At 58.5% G+C, this 21070-nt stretch overlaps 1 protein-coding gene across 1 annotated transcript in view; it reads left to right on the top strand.

The window, feature by feature from the left end:
- Nucleotides 1-20602, top strand: part of ZFYVE28 (zinc finger FYVE-type containing 28) — a 112198-nt gene extending 91596 nt beyond the window's left edge. The window contains exons 9-13 of the mRNA XM_026485958.4: nt 13646-13779; nt 14950-15066; nt 16472-16576; nt 18773-18876; nt 19388-20602. Of these exons, the coding sequence (XP_026341743.3) occupies nt 13646-13779; nt 14950-15066; nt 16472-16576; nt 18773-18876; nt 19388-19519 (592 nt within the window). The 3' untranslated portion in view covers nt 19520-20602. The remainder of the gene's footprint in view (nt 1-13645; nt 13780-14949; nt 15067-16471; nt 16577-18772; nt 18877-19387) is intronic.
- The last annotated feature ends 468 nt before the right edge of the window (nt 20603-21070 follow it).

Here is a 21070-nt window from a genome sequence, read left to right as displayed (position 1 = left end):
TAGCCTGCCTGAGCCTCCATTTTGTCGGCTGCAAAATCGGCTAGCAGTAGTCGCCAGCTCAGGTGGCATCTGGGGAAAGAGCTGAGAGGCCACAGAACATTTTTTCTTCTTGTTACTCTGCGTCTTGCTTGTTGTTACTTGTCTCTGTTACTGGCTGTTCCTCACCCATTATTACTCAGTGCCGTGGCTCAGGATTGTTACTCCCTGTTCCTTGCCATCTAGCTGTTACCAGTCTTGACTACCTCCCCATTGCATCACCGGATTTCCCTGTTTCCGGGCCTCGTTTCTACTCCGCGCGGGTGGTGTGACCTCCAGTCAGGGTGACTTGGAGCGCTGTGGTGGGGCTCTGCCCCAAGCTGACACACTCTGGACCACTCCAGCCTCCAGCGTCATCTGTGCCCTGAGCTTGATTCTTAACTGGCTCCTTTTCCAGCAGATGCCTTGCCTTCCTCCGTGCAGTGGCTCTGTTGTGGTTCCCCCAAGTCCCTCTGCCCGTTGCCGGGGTTGGGACACAGGCTCAGGGACATTGGGGCCCTGGGGATGCCCTGGGTCCAGCCCCTGGCCGCTGTGGCTGCAGAGATGAGCTCAGCGTCCGTGTGTCCCGAGCCCGGCTCCAGCTCCCCCTGAGTCCCATCGACCCTCCTGCCCAGACGGAGGGAACCGTTTGAGATCCCCGTGGACCTTGGCCCTGCCTCTGTGGCCAGCCCAGGGGAGGCAGCACATGGCTGCACAGACCGAGCATCCTCCAGAAGCATGTGGGGAGTGGTGAGGCCTCCGTCATGCGGAAACCTTCCGCAGAGGCGTGGGGCTGGCTCTCCTGATGTGCTGTGTGCACGTATCACCCAGTCAGCTTTCCCTCCAGCAGACAGAGTCAGGCCCGCCTCTCTGTGCCTGGGGTCAGCCCGGCTCCTGCTATCTTCCGGCCTCCACGACCTGGAAGGGCGTGCGTCCCTTTCCAGTGTATGATCAACAGCCTCAGCTCCCGGTGCAGGCGGTGGGCTGGTTGGGGGTGCCCCGGGGAAGGAGTCCTGAGCCGGCACCTTCAAAGGTAAGGGGATGTGAGTCAAGGCGTGGGAGCAGAAAGGACTGCACTGCCTGGACCGGCTGGCCACTTGGTAGCCCCAGACGTGGAGGAGCTGTTTCCTGGCCTGGCCCCACCTGCGCCATTGCTGGTTCTTACAGGGGCTCCGCAGGGGATCAGCTCAGGGTGGGGTGACAGGGCAGGGCAGAGCCTACCCCTAACCTCTCTCTGGCAGCTGTGGGGCCCTGAGCTTGTGTCTGCCCCATCAGGACACGCCCATCACTGCCCTTTCTGCCAGAGCCATTCAGGGTCAGGACACTGGGGGCAGGCCTCGCTGCTGCAACCATTTGACCCTGGGGCAGGTGTCCCCACCGCAGTGCACAGAGCACCAAGGCCTCCCACCATGTCACGTCCCTGGATGGAAAAACAAGAATGATTGAGCGGGTTAAAAATAGAGAAGGACTTGGAATTAATTAGACTCTTGAAAAACAGATTAGGCGTAATGACTGTCAGCAAGTCAACTGTTAAGTGACGGGGCTGTGCGGCGGACACGGAGCGTGAGGGCATGAGGTCAGAGGGCAGGGCAGGGCTCTTGCCTGAGCCCCTCGCCGGCACCCACCATGCACCCTGTGGCAAGCACAGTAACTAAGGCCCGCGCCGCTAGAACCCCACAGGGTTGCAACGACCCTTCAGGCTCCCAGGAGTGCCGGCACATGGCAGGCACTCGGGCGGGGGTCCTGGGAGGGTGCTACTCTTCTCGTTGACAGGCCTCCCTGGTGTCAGGGTCCTCCTTACAAACTCACAGCCGGGTGTGGAGCTGGCCTGGCTGAGGGGTGGCGGTGACTGGTTGGTAAGTGGGCACCCAGGACAGCTCCGTCCTGGCCTCCACCTGGTGACCCCACCCAGCATGGCCTTAAAAGGGCCCCCTCATTCCAGACAGCTCCTCCCTCCAGCTGGCTGCCTCCCTACACCCCAGACATCTCACATCCTCCCACCCTGCTGCTCCCTCCGCTTTCACCATTGTCAGCGCACAACTGGGTTCCCCCCCCTCCTCTCCCCACCTGCCCCACCCCATCCTTCAGCCAGTGCCAGGAAGAAGGTAAAATCAATGCATAAGATGGAGAGTGACAGGTGGGCTCTGGGGCAGCTCCTGCAGTCGAGCAATCAGGGGAGGCCTCCCTGGGGTGGTGACATCCCCTAAGACCTGAATGGAGGATGGGAGAGGGAGGGAATGTGCCCCAGGCAATAGGTCCAGCAAAGGCCAAGATGTCAGGCTTTTTAACCTGGGCTGTTTTGGTGGCGTGAAGTAGTATCCACCACGGTTTCAATCTGCATGTCTTTGAGGACCAGGGAGGCTGAGCATCTTTTCACATGCTCCTTTGCCATCGGCCTGTCTTCTTTGATGAAGCGTCTACTGTATTCAAACCTTTTGCTGTTTCTTTCATTTGGGTTGTTTCCTTACTGAGTTTTGAGAGTTCTTCATTCATCCATGGGTCCTTTATCAGATCTAATTTGCAAATATTTCTCCCAGTGTATGGATTGTCTTCTCATTCTGAGTATGTTTTGAAGAACGGAAGTCCTTAATTTTGATGAAGTCCACAATTTATCAACTTTCTTCTTTCATGGATTGCAGTTTTGGTGTCATATCTAAGAATTATTTTTGTCACCCAAAATCACAATGGTTTTTCTTCTGTTCTAGAAGTTTTTACTTTTAGTTTTTACATTGAGGTCTGTAATCAGTTTGGGCCTAACTTTGTATATGGTGTGAGGTATGGATCAAGTTTTATTTTGCATAAGGAAAGCCAGTTGTTTCAGCACCGTTTGTTGAGAAAGCCCGTCCCTTCCCCATGGAACTGCCTTTGCACCTTTGTCAAGTCAGTCAGCCGGATACATGTGGGTTTATTTCTAGACTCACTAGTCTGTTTCGTTATCTGTCTGCGTTGACACGAATATCACACTGTCTTGATTATGGTAGCTTTATAACGAGCCTGAAAATCAGGTGGTGTAAGTCTACAACTTTCTTCTTTTTCAAAGTTGTTTTGGTTATTCTGGGTCCTTTATATTTCATACGGATTTTAGAACCAGGTTGTCAGTTTGTACGAAAAACAAAAGCAAAACAAAAACAAAACCTACTGGGACTTTGACTGGAATTTTGTTGAATCTATAGATCAACTTGGGAAGAATTAATCCCTTAATAATATCATTTTCCAATTCATGAACATAGTATATCTCTCCTTTTACTTAGGTTTTCAGTTCTCTCAGTGAAGTTTCACAGTCACAGTCTTGCACATCTTTTATCAGGTCAGATTTATCTCTAAGTATTTTATATTTTTGATGCTATTGTAAATGATACTGTGTTGTAATTTCAGTTTCCAATTGTTCATTGCTAATATGGGGAGATGTAATCGAGTGTTGTATATTGGTCTTATCTCCTGCAACTCTACTAAACTCACTTCATTATTTACAGTAGTTCTTATGAATATTCATCAGATTTCCTATAGATGATGATGTCATCTATGAAAAAAGCCAAATTTATGTCTCCTTTTTAATTGGATGTTGTTTACTTCTTTTTCTTGCATTTTTGCCCTGGCAAGGACCTCCAGTACAATGTTAACTAGAAAAGTTGACGTAGGTTATTTTTGCCTTGTTCTGATCTCAGAGGGAAAGCATTACTATCTCTTGTTGGCTGTAGGATTTTCATAGGCACCCTTAATCAGGTTCAGGAAGTTCTCCTTTATCCCGTTTGCTGAGAGTTTTTATCAAGAATAGATGGATTTTTCTGAAATGCTTTTCCTGCATCTTTTGGGATGATCATATAGTTTTTATTTTTTAGTCTGTTAATGTGATAAATGACATTGATTGATATTCAGATGTAAAGTTAGTCTTACATTCCTGGGATGAACCTTACTTGGCCACTAGGTATTATCCTTTGTATGTATTGTTGGCTTTGATTTGCTAAAATTTTGTCAAGAATTTTGCATCTGGTGGTGAAGAATGTCAGGCAGCAGTTTTCTTTTTTCATAATGTCGTTTTTCAGGGTTGGGTATCAGAGCAAAGCTGAGATCCTAGGGTGGGGAGCTTTCCCACTTCTTCAATTTTCCAGAAGAGTTTGTGTAGAATGGGTACTATTTTTGCCTTAAATAGTAGTCGGATTCACCAGTGAAGCCATCTGGGCCTCGAGTTTTCATGGGAAGGTTTTTAACTGCAGTTTCCATTTCTTTACTAGACGTAGGTTTGTTCAACTACCCATTTCTTATTCAGTGAGCAGAAGAGCTTATTCATGTGGTCCTCAGTCTGTGCTCTGTCCCCTTGCCTTCCCCTCAGACAGGCAGATACCAAATAGCTGGGCGATGGTCCTCTGCCCGGAGTCCGAGGGCTCCCTACGCTCCTGGTCTCTGGGGCCCAGGCCACCTGCCGCAGTCCCTGCCCCGTGGCTGGCTCCTTGCACCCCAACCAGTGTCAGCTTTCTAGATGATCTCCGCACCCTCCTGCCTCCAGTCCTTGTTTGCTCCTTGGGTCACCGTCCCCTCCCTGTCATGATGCCCTCCCATCCCCGCTACACCACGTCACCACGTGCCTTTGATGAAACTCATGGGGTGCTTTGCCCAGTGGCCTTGTCGAGTGCCAGCCTGCGTGTCCTTGCCATCCCTGCTTCACAGATTGGAAACAGAGGCTCGGAGCCCCTCAGCAAGTGCAGTCCCACTCATTTGTCTGACTCCGGTTTGGGGGCCAACTGCAGGACCCCTGGGCCCATCCCCAGAGCTCAGCCTCAAGTCTCACGTCTGTGATGTGGGCCATCCTCCCGGCCCCCACACCACATCCCTTAGGCTAGAGGATGTGACTCAGGGTCCTTTGCTGGCGGAAGCCTACCTGCCCTAGCTCAAGTGAAAATAAGGGGCTGCCAAGGGTTGGAAGGCAGCTAGGCACAGCAGGACATCCTGGGATTTGGAGGGGGACATTGGGGCTCACGTCCTGCCTCTCACATCCTGGGTTCTCTCCTTCAAGCTCCTGCCCCTGCAGGGGACCTCTTCTGGGCCACTGCCCCTCAGCACGGTGCTGGCAGCTATCCAGCCCAGCTTCTCAGGCACAGCCACAGCTTGTCCCCCCATAGCAGGGCCCGTGCCCTCATCCCAGCCAGTGTGTGTGGTGTGGATGTTCATGGCTTCAGGGGGCTACCCTGCAGGGGCAGCTCTAGGGGAAGGGGGCTGGCAGAGTCCAGACCTGCTGTACTGGGCCTCCAGGTACAACCGTCCCGTCCTCCCTCCCTGCAGCCCCGGGGCCTACCTGTCCTTATTCTGCCCAGCTCCCCGCTCCTTCGGCGTCTGGGGCCTCCACAGTGCAGGGTGGAAGCCGGGGCTTTGAGCAAGAGTGCAGAGTGCTTGGTAAGCATTGACCCCTCCTCAGGATACAGGGGGCAGGGTGAGGCCTGGCTGCTGCCCAGAGGCCCCAGTACCACCCTAAGGGGTTGTCTCCTTCACCCCCTGGGGCCAGGAGAATCCCCGTCTGAACAGCCTCTTCCCCAAGCACAGCATTTCCTCCCATCTTCATGGAGACAGACACAAGAAAACAGTTTTAAATTACGGAGTGTGGCACACAGGGAGACTGTGTCCGAAGCCAAGTTCACCCGCTGCTGTGTTCACCAGCTGTGGACACTTCTGTCCTCAGAGCTTCTAAAAGCAGCAAAAGTTGGGGCGCCTGGGTGGCTCAGTTGGTGAACCGTCTGCCTTCAGCTCAGGTCATGATCCCAGGGTCCTGGGACTGAATCCTGCATCAGGCTCCCTGCTCAGCGGGGAGTCAGCTTCTCCCTCTCCCTCTGCTCCTCCCCCTGCTCGTATTCTCTATCTTTCCCAAATAAATAAAATCTTAAAAAAAAAGCAATGAAAGGTCAGGAAAGGTGTGCAAGATGTGACAGCAGAAGGGAACACTGGTCCCTCTGCTCATGCGACGACCACTCCTATTTATTTAATTTTGTTTCTGTTTTTTTGTGGGGTTTTTTTTGAAATGTAGGTATACACATTTTATTTATTTATTTTTATTATTAACATATAATGTGTTACTTGTTTCAGGGGTGCAGGTCAGTGATTCATCAGTCTTACACAACATGCAGTGCTCACGATAACACATACCCTTCCCAGTGCCTGTCACCCAGCCACCACAGCCCCCACCGCCTCCCCTCTAGCAGCCCTCAGTTTGTTTCCTGACATATTTATAAAGTACACGTAGACATGTATTTTTTGTTAATCTGTGTTTCAGGCTTTTCTAGAGTATACGCATATTGCACCTGTTTTAAGAGGGAATGATGTAAAGATCGGGCTCCCATAACCCAGCCATGGACCTTCTCCAGAGCTGGGCTGTGCTGCGACCCAGAGAAGCCAGACTATGGCCCCTACCCCTTCCCGTGGAGGGGGGAGGTGCTGTGGGGCCAGGTAACACCCAGGTGAAGGCTATAAGCCCAGAGGGAGGGGAGAGGCCCGCTGAGGTGTCAGCAGCTGCTCTGGGGCCCTGCCAGGCTCTGCAGTACCCCCCCCCCACGCCGCAGCCCCAGCTTTGGGAGATGTCTCCTCGGGGCTGTCGGGGACCAAGCTATAGTCTCACAAGTGGACAGAGCCGGACAGGGCGGGGGTGCCAGGGCCTGCGGATACACAGGACCTGCCAGGGCGGCTGTGGGGTAAGTGGAGCATCACCATGGCAACATGGGAGGCACCCTGGCATCAGGTGCTCCCCAGCCTGGGAGGAGGACGCGCGCCCAGTTTCACAGACCCTCCTTGGGTCCAACAGGCTTGGGGTCAGTCCAGGCAAGATGGACTTGCGTGCTGCTGGGCTCTCCCTTCCTCTGGACTCCAGGGGGACTGGCCTGGGTGGCCTGTGTCTGGAGAATGACTCTGAGGGACCCAGGTGTGCCCCGCTGGCCAAGGCCACCCCATCTGTCAGTCATGGGGCTGGGATGACTCAGCGAGAACCGCAGGCACCGGGCAGGGGGTCTGCGGTCTGTCCTCCCTGTTTGGGGAAGCCACGGGTCCCTGGAATGCTCCTCCGCAGCGCGTCCTTTGGTGACAAGGGCGTTCGCCAAGGCCCCACACGAGTGTTGTGGGGCATTTCAGCTCCTGTGTCCTTCTGGATGGGCATTATCCATCGTGATGACCAGAGGATATTTCCAGGAAACCCAGTCCCTGAGTGCGTGGGCATGTGGGGGTCTCGCACGCGGCCACAGGCGGTCTGGGGTCCGCTGTGTCACAGTGGGGCTCCTTTGGGGGGTGACATGCCCACTGAACAGTGTGGGGCAGACCCTCGGCCACTCCTGGGCTGGGCCCTGCTTGGTGCCCATCTCGTGAGAAGTCCTGCGGCTTATGGAGCTTTATGAGAGGCCCGGCATAGCCCCCTTCCGAGCGCGATCCTCCTGTTCCCACTTAGAGAAGTGAACACTGAGGCCCAGGGACAGAGAGTGATTTGTTCACAAGGCTGGACGAGGGTAGAGCCAGGAGCCTTCCTCAGCACCGCGTATCCCATGAGGGAGGGGAGTGGGAACACGTGTGGCACGCAGAGACCGCTGCTCTTTGTGTGGTCACGGGAGCCCAAGGGCATGCACTCTGGTGTCACACTTGTCCCCAGCCACGTACACCCCCCACGGCTGTGACGGCCTCCCCCTGCCCCCGAGGGCCAGTGCCTGAGTCCTGGCCCTCAGCTCAGCCAGTGGGGACCAGGCTCCTTCCCGGTGGTGGTGGGCAGCCTCACTCCTCCCCAGAACTGGTGGGCACTCGGGAAGCCCCCCAGAGCGGCGGGGAGGGCTGGTTGGGAGTGTGAGCTTTGCCCAGGCGTGAACACCCTGAAACCAGGACGGGGAAGCGGGTTGGTCCAGCCCGGGGAACTGCGGCGTCTCCTGCACGATGGTCTCTCTTCAGCATGTGTGCACCTGGGATCTCAGTTTTAAATCTGTTCACAGAAGATTAAAACATGACAAGATTCATTTTTAAAGGAATGCACAGGTAATAGGCAAATGAGTGACATCTTTTGAAAAAGACGAGGCCTAAGCATGACACATTCTAGAGGTAGGTGGGTTTGTCTGAAGGGCAAGCGGAGTCAGGCCTGGCAGCCGGTGGGTCACGGCAGGGCCGGGCTGCAGTGTGGGACCTCAGAGGAGGAGACACTAGAAGGCTGCTTGGGGCAGGAAGGATGTGCGAGGTGTGTGAGGTGGTTGCTCGTCACAGTGGACCTCGGTCCTGTCCCTCTGTCCCTCTGTCCCTGCTCTCGGTAACTTTGGAGGAGCATTTGGCCTCTAGCTCCTCTGTGTCCTGCGTAGCTGTTGTCCTGGGGGTGGGCGCTGTGCCCCATTCTGAGTGTGCACTCATGCGTGCACATGCATTCTCACCTCCGTGCACGCACGCACCTGCACTCAAGCCCACCCAGGAGAGATTTAATGGGTGCGGAAGTTATGTCTTGGCTCCACCGCCCTAGCACAGCTGGGGACCCCCGGCTCCCTGACGATGGGGCTGCGGGCAGCCCCAGGATGCTGAGGGGGAGCAGGACTCTGCCCCGGGCCCCAGCACTCGAGACAGAAGCGTTACTCCCCACCTCAAGGCGCCAGGCAGCCCCACGCCCCTCTGCCTTCCCCACTCACCTCCCGCCTCCAGCCCCGCCTCACCGCCAGAGGCAGCAGGTGCCGGGGCAGGCCCCTCCCACACGTGCTCTTCCCCCCCTCGGTGCTCCCGCGTCCACTGCACAATCTGGGATGAACACAGCAAACAAACACCTCCTGGCAAAGCGATTTCCCTAGAGGTTTAAACATTGATTATGAGCTTAGACTCCCTTGAATGATTCGAGCCATAATCACACGTTTTATGTGACCGCCTCTTTGAATGCCTGGCAGGCGCCAGCGGGCTCCGTGGGTGGGAACTGGCTGTGTCCTCGGTGCTAGGACGGCCCCGCCTCTGCCCGCCACTCACGTGTGTGCACTGACGCCCTCCACGCGTGATCAGCCTCTTCTCACTGGACCCAGCGGTGGCGATTCGACTGTCCAATCTGTCTGTAAGGAGCAGTTTCTGGGCCCAGCAGGTGAGACAGACCTGGGCTTGGATCGCGGGGCTTCCCTGGGGCAGCAAGAGCAAACTACCACACACGGGGCTTCAAACAACAGGAACGGCCCTCGTCACAGTTCTGGAGGCCAGAAGTCCAAAATCAAGGGCCACGCTCCCTCTGGAGGCCCCAGGGAAGAGGCCTTCCTCCTGGCTCCTGGGGCTCCTGGTGCTTGCGGGAGTATGGCTGTGTCCCCTGGCCTCTCTTCCGTCCACGCACAGCCTCCTTTCTGTGTGTCTCTTCTGCTCCTCTTAGAAGGAGCCTTATCGTTGGAGTTAGAGCCTGCCTGGACAGTCCAGTCACGGGTACGGGTTTTGAGGTGGACACATGTTTTGGGGACTTTCCAACTCCTCCCAATGGAACCGTTGCATCAGATGTGCCTTCACGGGGGACGAAGCAGAGACGCGCTCTGAAGCTGTGAGGTGTGAGGATGCTCTGCTGGTAGCTCCTTTTCCTGAACCCCATCTAGCGTTCCAGACATAGGGAAAGCGTCTGTTCACACAGAGGGCCCACTTCTCCTCCCCCGCATCTAATGAATTCAATAGTCTTTGTTCAACAGATACAGATTGGGAGGTTAGTGAGGGGTGGGGGAGCTGCCGTCGATGCTGGGCATACAGCAACAAACAGAAGAGAAGTTGCTGCCGGGCCAGCCTCACATCCTCCCAGGATAAGACAGAGTCAGCACACACGGGCTAAGTCAGGGTGCTGAGTGACCCAAGTTGCACAATGCAGGGTAGGAGCAGGAAGAGAGCTGTTGGGGGGGGGGGGATGTTTCCTGCGTGTGGTCAAGGAAAGGCCTTCTAATAAAGCATACCAAATAGAGGCTTCTGGGGGTATCCAGAAAACGAGCATTCTGGGCCCAGTGACCTCTGTGCAAAGGCCCTGTGGCCAATAGCATGTTTGGCTTCTCTGAGACAGCAAGGAGGAAGTCTCAGAAGCATTAGGAAGTGGAGGGTATGGGAGGGGAGGTTGACAGAGAGGGGTCCAGACTATGCCAGGCCCCATAACCTCCGGTAAGGATTTTTGCTTTGGTTGGACTACCTGGAAAGCAGGGGTGGAAGGTTGCAACAGAGGAGAGACGCGTTCTGACTTCTGTTTGAAAAGACTCTGTGTCCTGGGCCTTCGGTAATGTCGGTAGGAGCTGCAGCTCCTTGGGGTGGCCCCTGGCATGTCCAGGGGAGTTTATGCCTGGTGAGTCCTGGGTGCTGGCTTGCTCTGAGGCCTGGGGTGAGTCCTGGCGCTGTGAGTCCGCCAGAGGCTGCGCCGTGGGCATGCCGAGCTGGGCAGGGCTCTGCAGGAGCCCTGGGGCCTGGCCTCTGAACACAGTCCCCAAGCTGTCAGCCTGCTGGCTGGGTGGCCCAGGGGCAGGGGCAGTCCCTGGCGGATGCTGGCGTGTGGGGAAGCAGGTGTCTTCCTGTAGATGTGAGTGCCCCTCTGCCTTCAGCCTGTGTGGTGTCCACAGAGGGTCCAGTGCCTGCCGTCGGCCAGCAGTCTGTCCAGCGACTGCCCGTGGACAATCAGCACCCTTCCAAAGGGGTGGCCCTGGGCAGTGCCCAAACAGTGGCCATCCCTGTGGCCCCTACAGACCGGCCAGACCCAGACAAGACCTGGGCTCAGGTCCCAGGTGAGATCCCGGCTTCTAGCTCCTGTGGTCTCTTCTTTTGTTCTCCTCGGCCCTTTGAAGCCGACTTCCTGCCTAGAATCTGTGTCTTTGTGGAGTTTTGTGTCTCTCTCTCCGCCAACCCCCGGTCCCTGCTCTGCCGGAGTCCCAGGCTCCATGGCCTCAGCTGTCTGTGGCATCAGAGACTTTCGGTGTGCTGGCCGTGCTCCACAGTCTCCAGGAAGACACCCCAGCCCCCTGGGCATTGAGCTGCGGGGCTGGGGCTGCAGGGCTGAACTCCAGGCGCGCCCCCCCCACCCCAGACACACCTACCTCCGCTCGGAGGCAGACTCCCCGCCACAGGCAGGGCTGTGATGCCATCTGCTGCCGGCAGGTGCCTCCTTTCTCCTCAAAATAACGTTTATTCTGATGACAAAAGTAACCCTTGCTCACTGAAGACACTTGGGAAAAGACTAATTTATCTGTAGTCCCGGTATTCAAATAAATGTGATATTAATGTTTTGATGATCTTTCCCCATGTTTCACTATGTACATATGAGATCTCTAATTTTTAAAATACTACCTTTTCGTTTAATATGCTAACACTTCTAGCATCTAACTACCCTATGAAGTGGAAAGCATATGGATGGGACCCAATTTGTTGAGCCAACCCACTGTTGATAGAAATTTAGCTTATGAGCTGTTTCCTGAATATGAGTTTGCTAGACGATTACAAGAAAAACATGCCTTTATTTTCTTAAGTGTGCACTTGAGTGGTTTTTAGTGTGTTTGCAGCTATGCACACATTTCTGTCACCCCGTGAAGAAACCCTCCCTATCCGTGAGCACTGGCTCCCGTCTGCCCGCCGCCAGCCCCTGGCAGCCCTCCGCCTCCGTCTCTATAGATCTGCCTCTTCTAGACGTTTCAGATAAACGGAGTCACACACTGTGTGACCTTTTGAGAGTCGCTGTGTCGCAGCCTCGTGTCTCCCTGCTTCCTCCGTGTTGTGGAGCACGCCAGCTTCCTTCTGCGGCTCAGCAGTCCCCGTGTGGATGGACGGCAGTTGTTCGCCTGCTCATCTCTGGGTGGACGCTTGGATTGTGCCCACCTTTGGCTCTTGAAAACAGTGCACATTTGTGCTCGGACTTCGTTTGGGTGCCTGCTTCCAAATCCGGGTAAAGCCGTCACTGACCCCGGGGATCTTGAGTGGCAGTGGACATTGCCAGCAGTGAGGTCCCCACCCCCTTCCCTTACTCAGCTCCCAAGGCAGGGACAGGAGCTGGGGGGCAGCCAGGCGCCCCCATCCTCAGGGCAAAGTCAGGGGCCCCGTCCACGGAGACCGTGCGGCTCAGGAGGAGAGCGCCATGGCTGAGATATGGGTCCCAGCAGAGTGCAGGCACAGCCAGCCCCACGGCCGCCGGCCTTCCCTGCTCCACACTCCAGCAAAACATGAAGTGCTCATAGCGAATGTTCATCGTGTTCGCGCGTGCCGGCAAAGTGCACGCTCATGCACCCCCTTGGCTGAAGGAAGGGGGCCCGTGGAGCCCTGGGGCCCCGTTCAGCCCAGCCTCCCTCTGCACTGGGGGGGGGGGGGAGGTATCACACCTTTGCGCTTCTCAGTGGTCTTCCATCGGGGGTTGTACCCCCGCCTAAGACCCCTGCAGTTCTGCACGTGAGGAGCTGTGACCGGCACCCCTCTACCTCTGTCGACTCTGCCACTATGTAACCACTGAGCCACCAGGGTCACCGTGAAGATCCGGCCACATCTGCGGGCCACAAGGGCAGAGCTCCACATGTGTGTTGTGTGGGTAGCTCCTCTTTCACTCAGATGGTGCCGAGTTCTCTTTCTGAAGTTGTGGCCCAGCGCACTCGGCCCCCAGCCGTACCTCCCTGTGAAGACAGACAGCTGAGGACGTGAGGACGCCATGTGCACTGAGGCAGGCCTCTGGCGTGGAGAGCAGACCAACTCCTCCCCAGAAGGAAAAGGACATAGTGCAGTCAGCTGTTGGCAACTTTTTAAAAGTTATAGTGAATATTTCTAGACAGATAAAACGCTTGTATCCGTGAGACGACAGGGAGAGCATAAATTAAAACGTCAGGGAAAGGCTGTAAGGGAAAGTAGAGAAATTTCCCTCGATTGTAGGACAGAGGGGTAGAGGGAGAAGAAAGGGGGGGAGTGATGTGGGAATTGGATGCGCCCCCCAGTGAGCCCTTGAAGCTGCAGGGGAGAGAAGGGGCAGGACCCCCATCTTCTTAACAGAGTCCCACACGTGGGGACTTAAAATGACAGGAAGTTACCCTCTTACCGTAGGGAGGCCAGGAGTCCGAAATCTGGCAGGGCCACCCCCCCTCCAGCGGCTCCAGTGCAGGGTTCTTCCTGCCTCGTCCAGCTCCCAGGGGCTGTGGCGCCCCCCACCTCTGCACCCTGTCCCACTGCACCTCCTCTCAGAAGGACACATGTCATTGGGTTAAGGACACCTGGTAATCCAAGATGACTTTCTCCTCTCCAGCTGCAAAGACCCTTTATGCAAATAAGTCATATTTGCAGGTTCCAGGGGTCCAGACGTGGGCACATCTTTTGGGGGCCACCATTCACCCCGCTGCGTAGGGAGTAAGTAGGTGAGTTGACTCTCGCGTCGGAGGAAGTCCGTAGATCAGGTTAATCCTGCAAAGTGAGAAGGGGCAGCCCGGGCCTGTGAGTCCGCAGCAGGAGAGGGCAGGAGTTGAGAGCTCATGGTGGTGACAGGGCGGGGGCTGAGTTAGAAGCCCGGCTGCGCAGCGGCCTCATTAGGTGCCGCGTGTGGCCTTGGTAACATCCTGACGCTTGGTTGTGAGTCCGGGCAGCGGGCGCCTCCGAGGCAGAGAGTTTTGTTCTCACTCTCGGGCTTCCAGGCTCCCGAAGCCCCCTGCCCGTGCTCCCGCCCCACGCTCCCCGTATTTCCTTCCTCGTGCAGCGGCTCCATGGCTGGTTCCTGCTCCTCACACCAGGTCGGGCTGGAGGCCGCCCCCTCGGCGACAAGAGAGAAGATCCGGTCCAGGTTCCACGGCAGCCACGACCTCATCCACCGCCTCTTTGTCTGCATTTCAGGTGCTCAGCTGGGCCCGGGGCGGCGACACTGGGCGGAGGGTGGGGTGCTGGGGGTGCCAGGCTACGGGAGCACCCCCTCCCGATCCTGTCTGGGGACTTCCCCACCGTGTCATGTCTTCATCCCCAGCCCGGGGGTGGGGGGGAGGCTTAATTCCTCAGCGGGTCCCCCACTGTGATTAGGGAACCCACGGCTCCCATGGGGGCCTCGGCCACCCACACGGGGAGGCTCTGCTCAGTTTGTGGTTCATATCTTAGTGTACCCTGCCTAGTTTTGTTTCCTTCTCTAGGGATGGCTACACCGTGGGGGGAGGGGAGGACAGGGAGATGCCTGTTTTGTCCCGCCCCACCCCCAGGGAATTCAGAGGCACAGGAGCTTTTCCTTAGTTCTGAGTTTAAAATAACAAACATATCTGTGTGGTTCACAGTATAAAAGTGCACACTGCAGCCCCCTCCCCAGCCTCCTGCACGCGCTTCCCACCCTCACCTTTGAGGGATGGGCTCCCATGGAATTTGCCCTGCGGCCCGCCCCGCCTGCCTGGCGGTCCTATCGAATCAGGGTCATGGGGTGGGGGGGCAGGGAGGTCGTTCCGTGCTGCCAAGGGCCCCCACAGGCACTGCCGAGCCAGGCCAGGTGCGACCAGGAGGACCTCAGGCGACTCTGAGCTCCAGTTTGCACAGGTTTGTGTATGGGTTGAAGGGATGTCATGCCTAGCAGGTGCACAGAGAATCTTCTAGAAGCGCTGACTACAGCACTGTCACTGGCACGGGTCACTGGGCTTCCCATCCGGTGGGACGCCCGGAGCTTCTCCCTCACTTTGCTGTGCGGGCAGCTGGTTGCCCCCAAAGAACCAACCCAGCACTGCTTTCCACTGAGAAATGGCCCTCATTTTCAGAGGGAAGAGACCTCTGCAGGGCGGGTGGGGGGAGTGCTTTCCTGCCAGGGAGGGGTCTGTCCGTGTCATCACCCTTGCCACCAGCCTTCCCTTGACTCCTGAGCCTTAACTTCTGCCAAACTGTGGCCCAGGGGCTGGGCGGCCCCCTCTTGCCCTGACCAGCCCGAGGATGCGTCAGTCCTGGGCCGCAAGATCTGGCCGAGGTCACCCAGCTAGCAGCCTGGAGCCCCTGCGGCTGGTTGGCCTGACCTGCCCTCCCTTTGTCCTCCTCTCGCAGGGGTGGCTGACCAGCTGCAGACAAACTATGCCAGCGACTTGAGGAGTATTCTCAAGACCCTTTTTGAGGTCATGGCCACCAAGCCTGAAACCGACGACAAGGAGAAGTTAAAGAAGGGTGAGTGCTGCCCACTTTGTGTCTGCCCCGCCCCCCACCCACGGAGCCGCACCCCCACCCTGAGCACACGCCCCTCCGTCCGGCCTTTCCGTGACCCACCGCCTCCACACGGAACCCACCGGCACTGCCAGGCTCTCCGCTAGGGACCAAGGGGCACAGGTCACAGGCCCCGCAGGTGCCTCGGCAGCTTTGCCAGTGGCTCCCAGCCCCACAGGCACACGTCTGTGCCTGCAGCTCCTCCTGCTCCCCCCTGCATGTGCTCCAGCAAGGTCACCCAACCTCTCCGGACCAGCGGGCTGGGGGGCAGTGACACCCTGATGCCACACAGTCACCACCATTGTCGCCAGAGCAGTTGGGGCCAGCCCAGAGTCAAGGAGGGGGCCATGGCCCCACCTCTCCGGGGGGGATGTGGCCGTTTATGGCCTGTGGCCACCTGTGACCTGCCTCACGTGTTTACAGATGCCCACACATCGCAGGCACAGACACACACACACACACAGACACGCACACACTCACACACGTACTCACACACTCACATGCACGTGCACTCTCACACACATGTGTACTCACTCTCACATACATACACACTCACCCTCACGCTCACACGCTCACACACAAGTCTCGCACACACATGCACAGTCTCACGCACCCTCACACTCTCACATGCGCGTACATTCACACACGCACACTCACCCACCCTCACACACTCTTTCCCACTCACACACGCACAGTCACACCCTCACACACACACACACACACACACACACACTTGCATGCTTCCACCTGCATGGGCTGAGGAGAGGGCCTGACCCCTGCTCACCGTCCCCTTGTGCTGGGCTGAGATACCTGTTCTGGGCGCGCTGCCCGTCCTCACTGGGTGTCTGGGCACACAGGGCAGCCCCCCGGCCATAGAGCCTGCCCCCGCCCAGCAGGGCACATCCTGGCTAGGGTGGGAGGAGGAGCAGAGTCCTGTGTGTCGCCTGAGCTCTGCCTCCTGGTATCCCTAGCGCCTGGGAGGCCCGGGAATTCTGGGCGGGGCTGCCTTCAGAATATCACGATTCAGAAAAGGTAGGTGACACGGACCAGCAAGCAATGATGGTGGGCTCCTTGGTGCACGTCCAGGCCTGGTCCCCCTACTGCCTCAGCAGTCACAGCCCAGGGGCACCTTCCATACAGAGACAGTGCAGGGGCTTTGGGGCTGGGGGCCCACAGTGGGGAGCAGCTGCAGACCTCGGGGCACTGAGCCCGGCCTGCTGGGGCGGTGCTGACTCACCCCTGCGCTGGGGGACTGTGGCTGGCTTTGGGGGAGCTAACCCCCTGCTGGCCACATGCAGGTGGGCCTAGCGGGGACAGGTGCTTTGTGCTCAACCCCACCCCTTCCTCTCTCCCTGCCTCTCTCTTCTAGTCACCCAAAGCCTGCGGAGCGCGGCCTTGGAGGACTGTGCCCTGTGCCAGGAGACCCTGTCATCCTCTGAACTGGCAGCCAAGACCCGAGATGGGGACTTGGAAGGTGCGTGTGGAGTCTGGGCCAGGGCCCGAGGTGCTGCATGCTGGGTACGGAGCGAGGAGCCCGTCTGGACTGCCCGCCTCTCTGCCCTGGATGCAGAATCCATGAAGGCACTTCTTCTCCAACTGGGGGTCCCTCCTCAGAGGCCCTCTGGGCCTGTAGCTGCCTGTGCTGCCTTTGGCACCCTCCTCAGCCCCCACCATGGGCACACGGACCCCCCCTTAGCCAAGGCCTTTGGCTGCAGCCGGAGGTGGCTGGACCCAGGGCACAGGCACACACCTGACCCCACCTGCATCCACCTGCCCCACAGGAAGAGCCTCACGTGGCAGCTTCCAGTGATTTCTTCACAGGAGGCTGCACTGTCTGGTCATGTGGGAGCCCCAGGACCCTGCTCCCCTTTTAGGCTGGAGGTCAGGCCTGCTGGGGGCCCAGTGCCTCAGTGATCACGGAGGGAGCATCCAGAGCAGGTCGGGGGCTCTGCAGCACATCTGTGGGGAGGGGGCTGCCCAAGACTTTCAAAGGGGCTAGAGGCCTGGGAGAGGGCCCGCGATGGATGGTGATGGATAGGCTGACCAGGTGTCAAACGGGAATGTGACCAAGAAGGAGGCTGAAGTTGACCCCATGATAGGACAGAGGTCACAGCACTCCTGGTGTGCCTGGCCGACTGGGCTGACCCTGCTGGTCCCCGGCTCAGGGCCTTCCTGGTGCTTCCCGTCCCCTGGGGGTGACAGCTTGCAGGGATGGGGCGTCAGGAGCAGCACAAGCTCCTCATCTCTACTTTTCTAGAAAACCATGTGTGATGGTACAAAGCACCTGTTATAGGAACTGGGAACCCCTCTGCTCAGGAGAAGTGAGTGTGATGAGCTGTGAGTTCTGGCGTTGCCCTCTGCACAGGCGAGGACCACATCCTCCCTGAGGGGCTGCCGACCCAGCTCCTTCCTGGAAGTGGCTCCTCCTGGCAGGTCCAGGAATTCCTTGGGACCCTCACAGTCCCCCCAGGGTGCATCTGGCCTTATCTGCCTGCCCAGCGCGGTCCTTAGGGGCTAACGTTGCCATCCAGGATTTCCCTGGGGCCAGCCTAGGATTCCACACGGGGTGGTGAGCATGAGAAATGACCTCCCTGTGGGGTGGGGGTGAGCTGACTGGGCCCGGAGCGGAAAGCGGGAGAGCTGGGTGGGAGGCAGTTTGGGGTCTGTGCAGGCAGGCAGGAGGAGGGGCAGATCCTCGAGGGTGGGAGGGAGGCCAGGAGACTGCCGGCCCTTCTGGGACAGCCACCTTCTGAGTTCTGTTTGGAGGCCCTGAGGATGGGGCCTGGGGACGCAGGCCAGTGCCCACTCGAACATCAAGCCTGGGGGGCCGTGTGAGGCTGCAGAGACTACCTCTGAGCGCACTCTGTGATCTGAGGGAGGGATCCGGGGTGTTCTCTTCCCCTGGGCCGTTGCTCTGGCCTCGGGGTCTGGCAGGCCAGAGTCAGCTTGGTGAACCATTTGGGGCACCAAATGGAGGAAAGTGCCTGTCTTGCTGCGTGTGGGAGCCCACTTCTCCCCATGCTGATGTGCTTCCTGAATTCCAGAGCAAACCTCCAGAGGTTTCCATAAGCCAGGGCCTTGAGAAATAAGCTGGGACATGCCCCACATGCGGCGTAGAAGGAGGAAGTGACCCCTGGCCCCAGCCTGGCTGCATATGTGTGAGGGAGGGGCTGGCTGGGGCTACCTGGGCCTCCAGGACCCCAGGAGCCTGAGAACTGCTCTGGATCCAGGGGCGGGCAAGGCTGGGGGCGCTTGAGGCCCTCACGGAGCACGCCTAGAGCTGAGTTGGGGGTCAATTTCTTCATTTCTCGACCACCACGTCTGCCCAAGGGCCTGCTAGGCTGGGTGCTGACAGAGAGAGGCTCAGGAGAGGGTCATACAGGTGGCCACTCCCTGCTCACATCCTAAATCCAGGGGGCTTGGCCAGCCACAAGGGGCAGGCTGCAGGTGGGGGGCTGGCGGACGGGTGCTGGCAAGAGCTGCAGAGCCTCTGTCCGGTGATGTCGGCAGTCTCCTGAAACCAGAGTCAGTACCGGGGTCTGGGGGAGGGCTGGAGAGGAGGGCAGGGGCTACTGGGGCCCGCCCAGCCAGAGGTGCCCATGCTCCCCAGCCCACCTGCTCCCCCCACCCCCACGGCTCCCCCTGGCTGACCCCGTTCCCGCTGTCACAGATCCGCCGGAGTGGGTCCCAGATGAGGTGTGCGGCTTCTGCACCGCGTGCAAAGCACCGTTCACCGTCATCCGCCGGAAGCACCACTGCCGCAGCTGCGGGAAGGTGAGCAGCCAGGGTGGCCAGAGGTCGTCCCCGCGGCCCCGGGGGCCGAGGCTGTAAGCCTCCCCGGGGGACTGTGCACAGGATCTGGAAGCCAGGACAGATGCCCCTGACAAGGCCTTTGGGGTCTTCGTGCAGAGGTCCCTGAGCCCTGGGCCCTGCTCTGACCTGGCCCAGGGTGTGGACTTGAGGCCCCCAGCCCCCCAGGTCCCAATGGTGTTGCCCCGGGCCACTTCAGAGCTGGGGATGTGCAGGGAAAGAGGGTCTGAGTGGGACTGGAACCCCCTCCGTGAGCCTGGCCTCCTGGGACCGTGACCTGCACCAGGTTTTTCTGAAGGTCCCGGTGGCACACAGGGGACCGGCAGAGTCCTGCCACTGCCGCCCTGCCCGGGCTCAGAGAGACGGGGGTGGGAAGGGCCTCCGCAGGGCCGAGGTCTGGAGGGGCGAGGCACAGGGTCCGGGGCTGTTGGGGACCCTGGCTCGCTGCCCCCACGGCCCACCCCTCCAATTTCAGATCTTCTGCTCCCGCTGCTCCTCGCACTCGGCGCCGCTGCCGCGCTACGGGCAGGTGAAGCCCGTCCGGGTGTGCACGCACTGCTACGTGTTCCACGTCACGCCCTTCTACAGCGACAAGGCGGGCATCTGACGCGAGCCCCAGCACCCCCAAGCCTGCCACGGCTCCCGCGGACTCCCAGAGAGGAGGGGCCGCTGGCTGCGGGAGGGTCTCCACGCGCCTCATCAAGCTGCTGCTGTCGCAGGAGGGGGCTGCAGGCCGCCCAGACTTGCAGGACGGCCAGCGCCTCCGTCCCACCCACCCTGGCCCCCCCACTTGTGCCCCCCCGCCCCGCGGACCAGCAGCAGGGGCCAGCAGGAGGTCGGCTCCGGGCAGTGGGGGTGTCCCAGGTGGCCAGGTGACTGCCTGGGCAGGGGTGGGTGCTCCTCCCGCCCGCCCCGGCCCCTGGCCCGCTGAGCTGCTCTCTCGAGGCTCAGCCATAGAAGACCTACTCAGAGCCCGCTCTTGACCAGGGAAGTGGGGTCCACCTGGGGTCAGATCCTGGGCAGAGGAGGAACACCTCCAGGAGAGAGGTCAGGCAGGCCTCAGTGTCCCCGTAGGGCTTCCCCATGCCCTGCCCATTCTCTCCCTGCCCCGAGCCCACAGCTGCCTCCTCACTCCCCTATGCGGCCCGTCCCTGCTCCCCTTCTGGCCAAACAACAGGCATCTTGGTTATTCTCGGAGGGGGAGACCCAGATGCACACCCAGCTCCTCTGGGCCCGCAGGTGTGCCCCTGCCCATGGGTGCCCACCTGCTGGTGGGATGGGGGGCAAACAGCCGCCTGCACCGCGCTGAGACCCAGGTCCCCAGGTTCTCAGGCCAGGGCTCCCGGGGGCCGAGGACCACCGCCCACCTGCTGCCACCACCCCCTTCCCTCCATCCCCCCGGGGACCCTGGCCCACCTTGTCAGGCTGAGGCAGCCAGCGGGCCCCAGCACAGACACCTCAGGCTTCACTCTCAGGCTTCACGTTCCAGTGACGATTGCAGCTTTATTTTTAGAGAGACGGCACACTACTGCTTCTTTTATAGGAAACCCAACTACTGCTGAACAGTGGGTACACATGCACAGAAACGGCTTTTGGGGGGGGGGAGTATACAGCGGAGGGGATATTATGTATTGAAATTATTTTTATTTTCTAAATGCTGTAATTCGAAGCCATTTCCATAAATCTCTTTAAGGATTGCAGACCCTCGTTTCTGATGTGAACGTGGACTTCTTTTTCTGTCTGGGAAACTGTGGTGTTCTTGCTAATATGCGTTCTCCCCTAAGAAGCTCGGGGTGTCTGCACTCTTGGGACAGTTGAAGGGCTCCCACCAGTCCTTAGGAGAAGGGTGGCCAGCCTGTCCCACCCCCAAAAGCCCCATCCCATGCCCTGACTACCTTTCCAGCCCCTGTCTCATGTGTTCTCAGCTCAGACCCCTGGTCTGTGTGTTGGGGGCTGTGCTCTTGGACACCCCCACCTTGGATCCCTCCCCACCCTGGTTTAGGGCTGGGCCACCCACCCACCTGGGGGTGCCTTCTGGAGTACCCTGGGGAAAATGCAGACGGGTGGGCTGTACCCTGGGGTTGTCATGGCAATGGCGCCTTCCTCTGTTCTTGGAGACTGATCCCTTGGGAATTGGGTGTCCAGTCTCTTGGAGGTA

This window comes from Ursus arctos, unplaced genomic scaffold (assembly GCF_023065955.2).
Source record: "Ursus arctos isolate Adak ecotype North America unplaced genomic scaffold, UrsArc2.0 scaffold_9, whole genome shotgun sequence".
NCBI classification, from domain to species: Eukaryota; Metazoa; Chordata; class Mammalia; order Carnivora; family Ursidae; genus Ursus; species Ursus arctos.
This window is presented reverse-complemented; position numbering and strand designations above follow the sequence as displayed.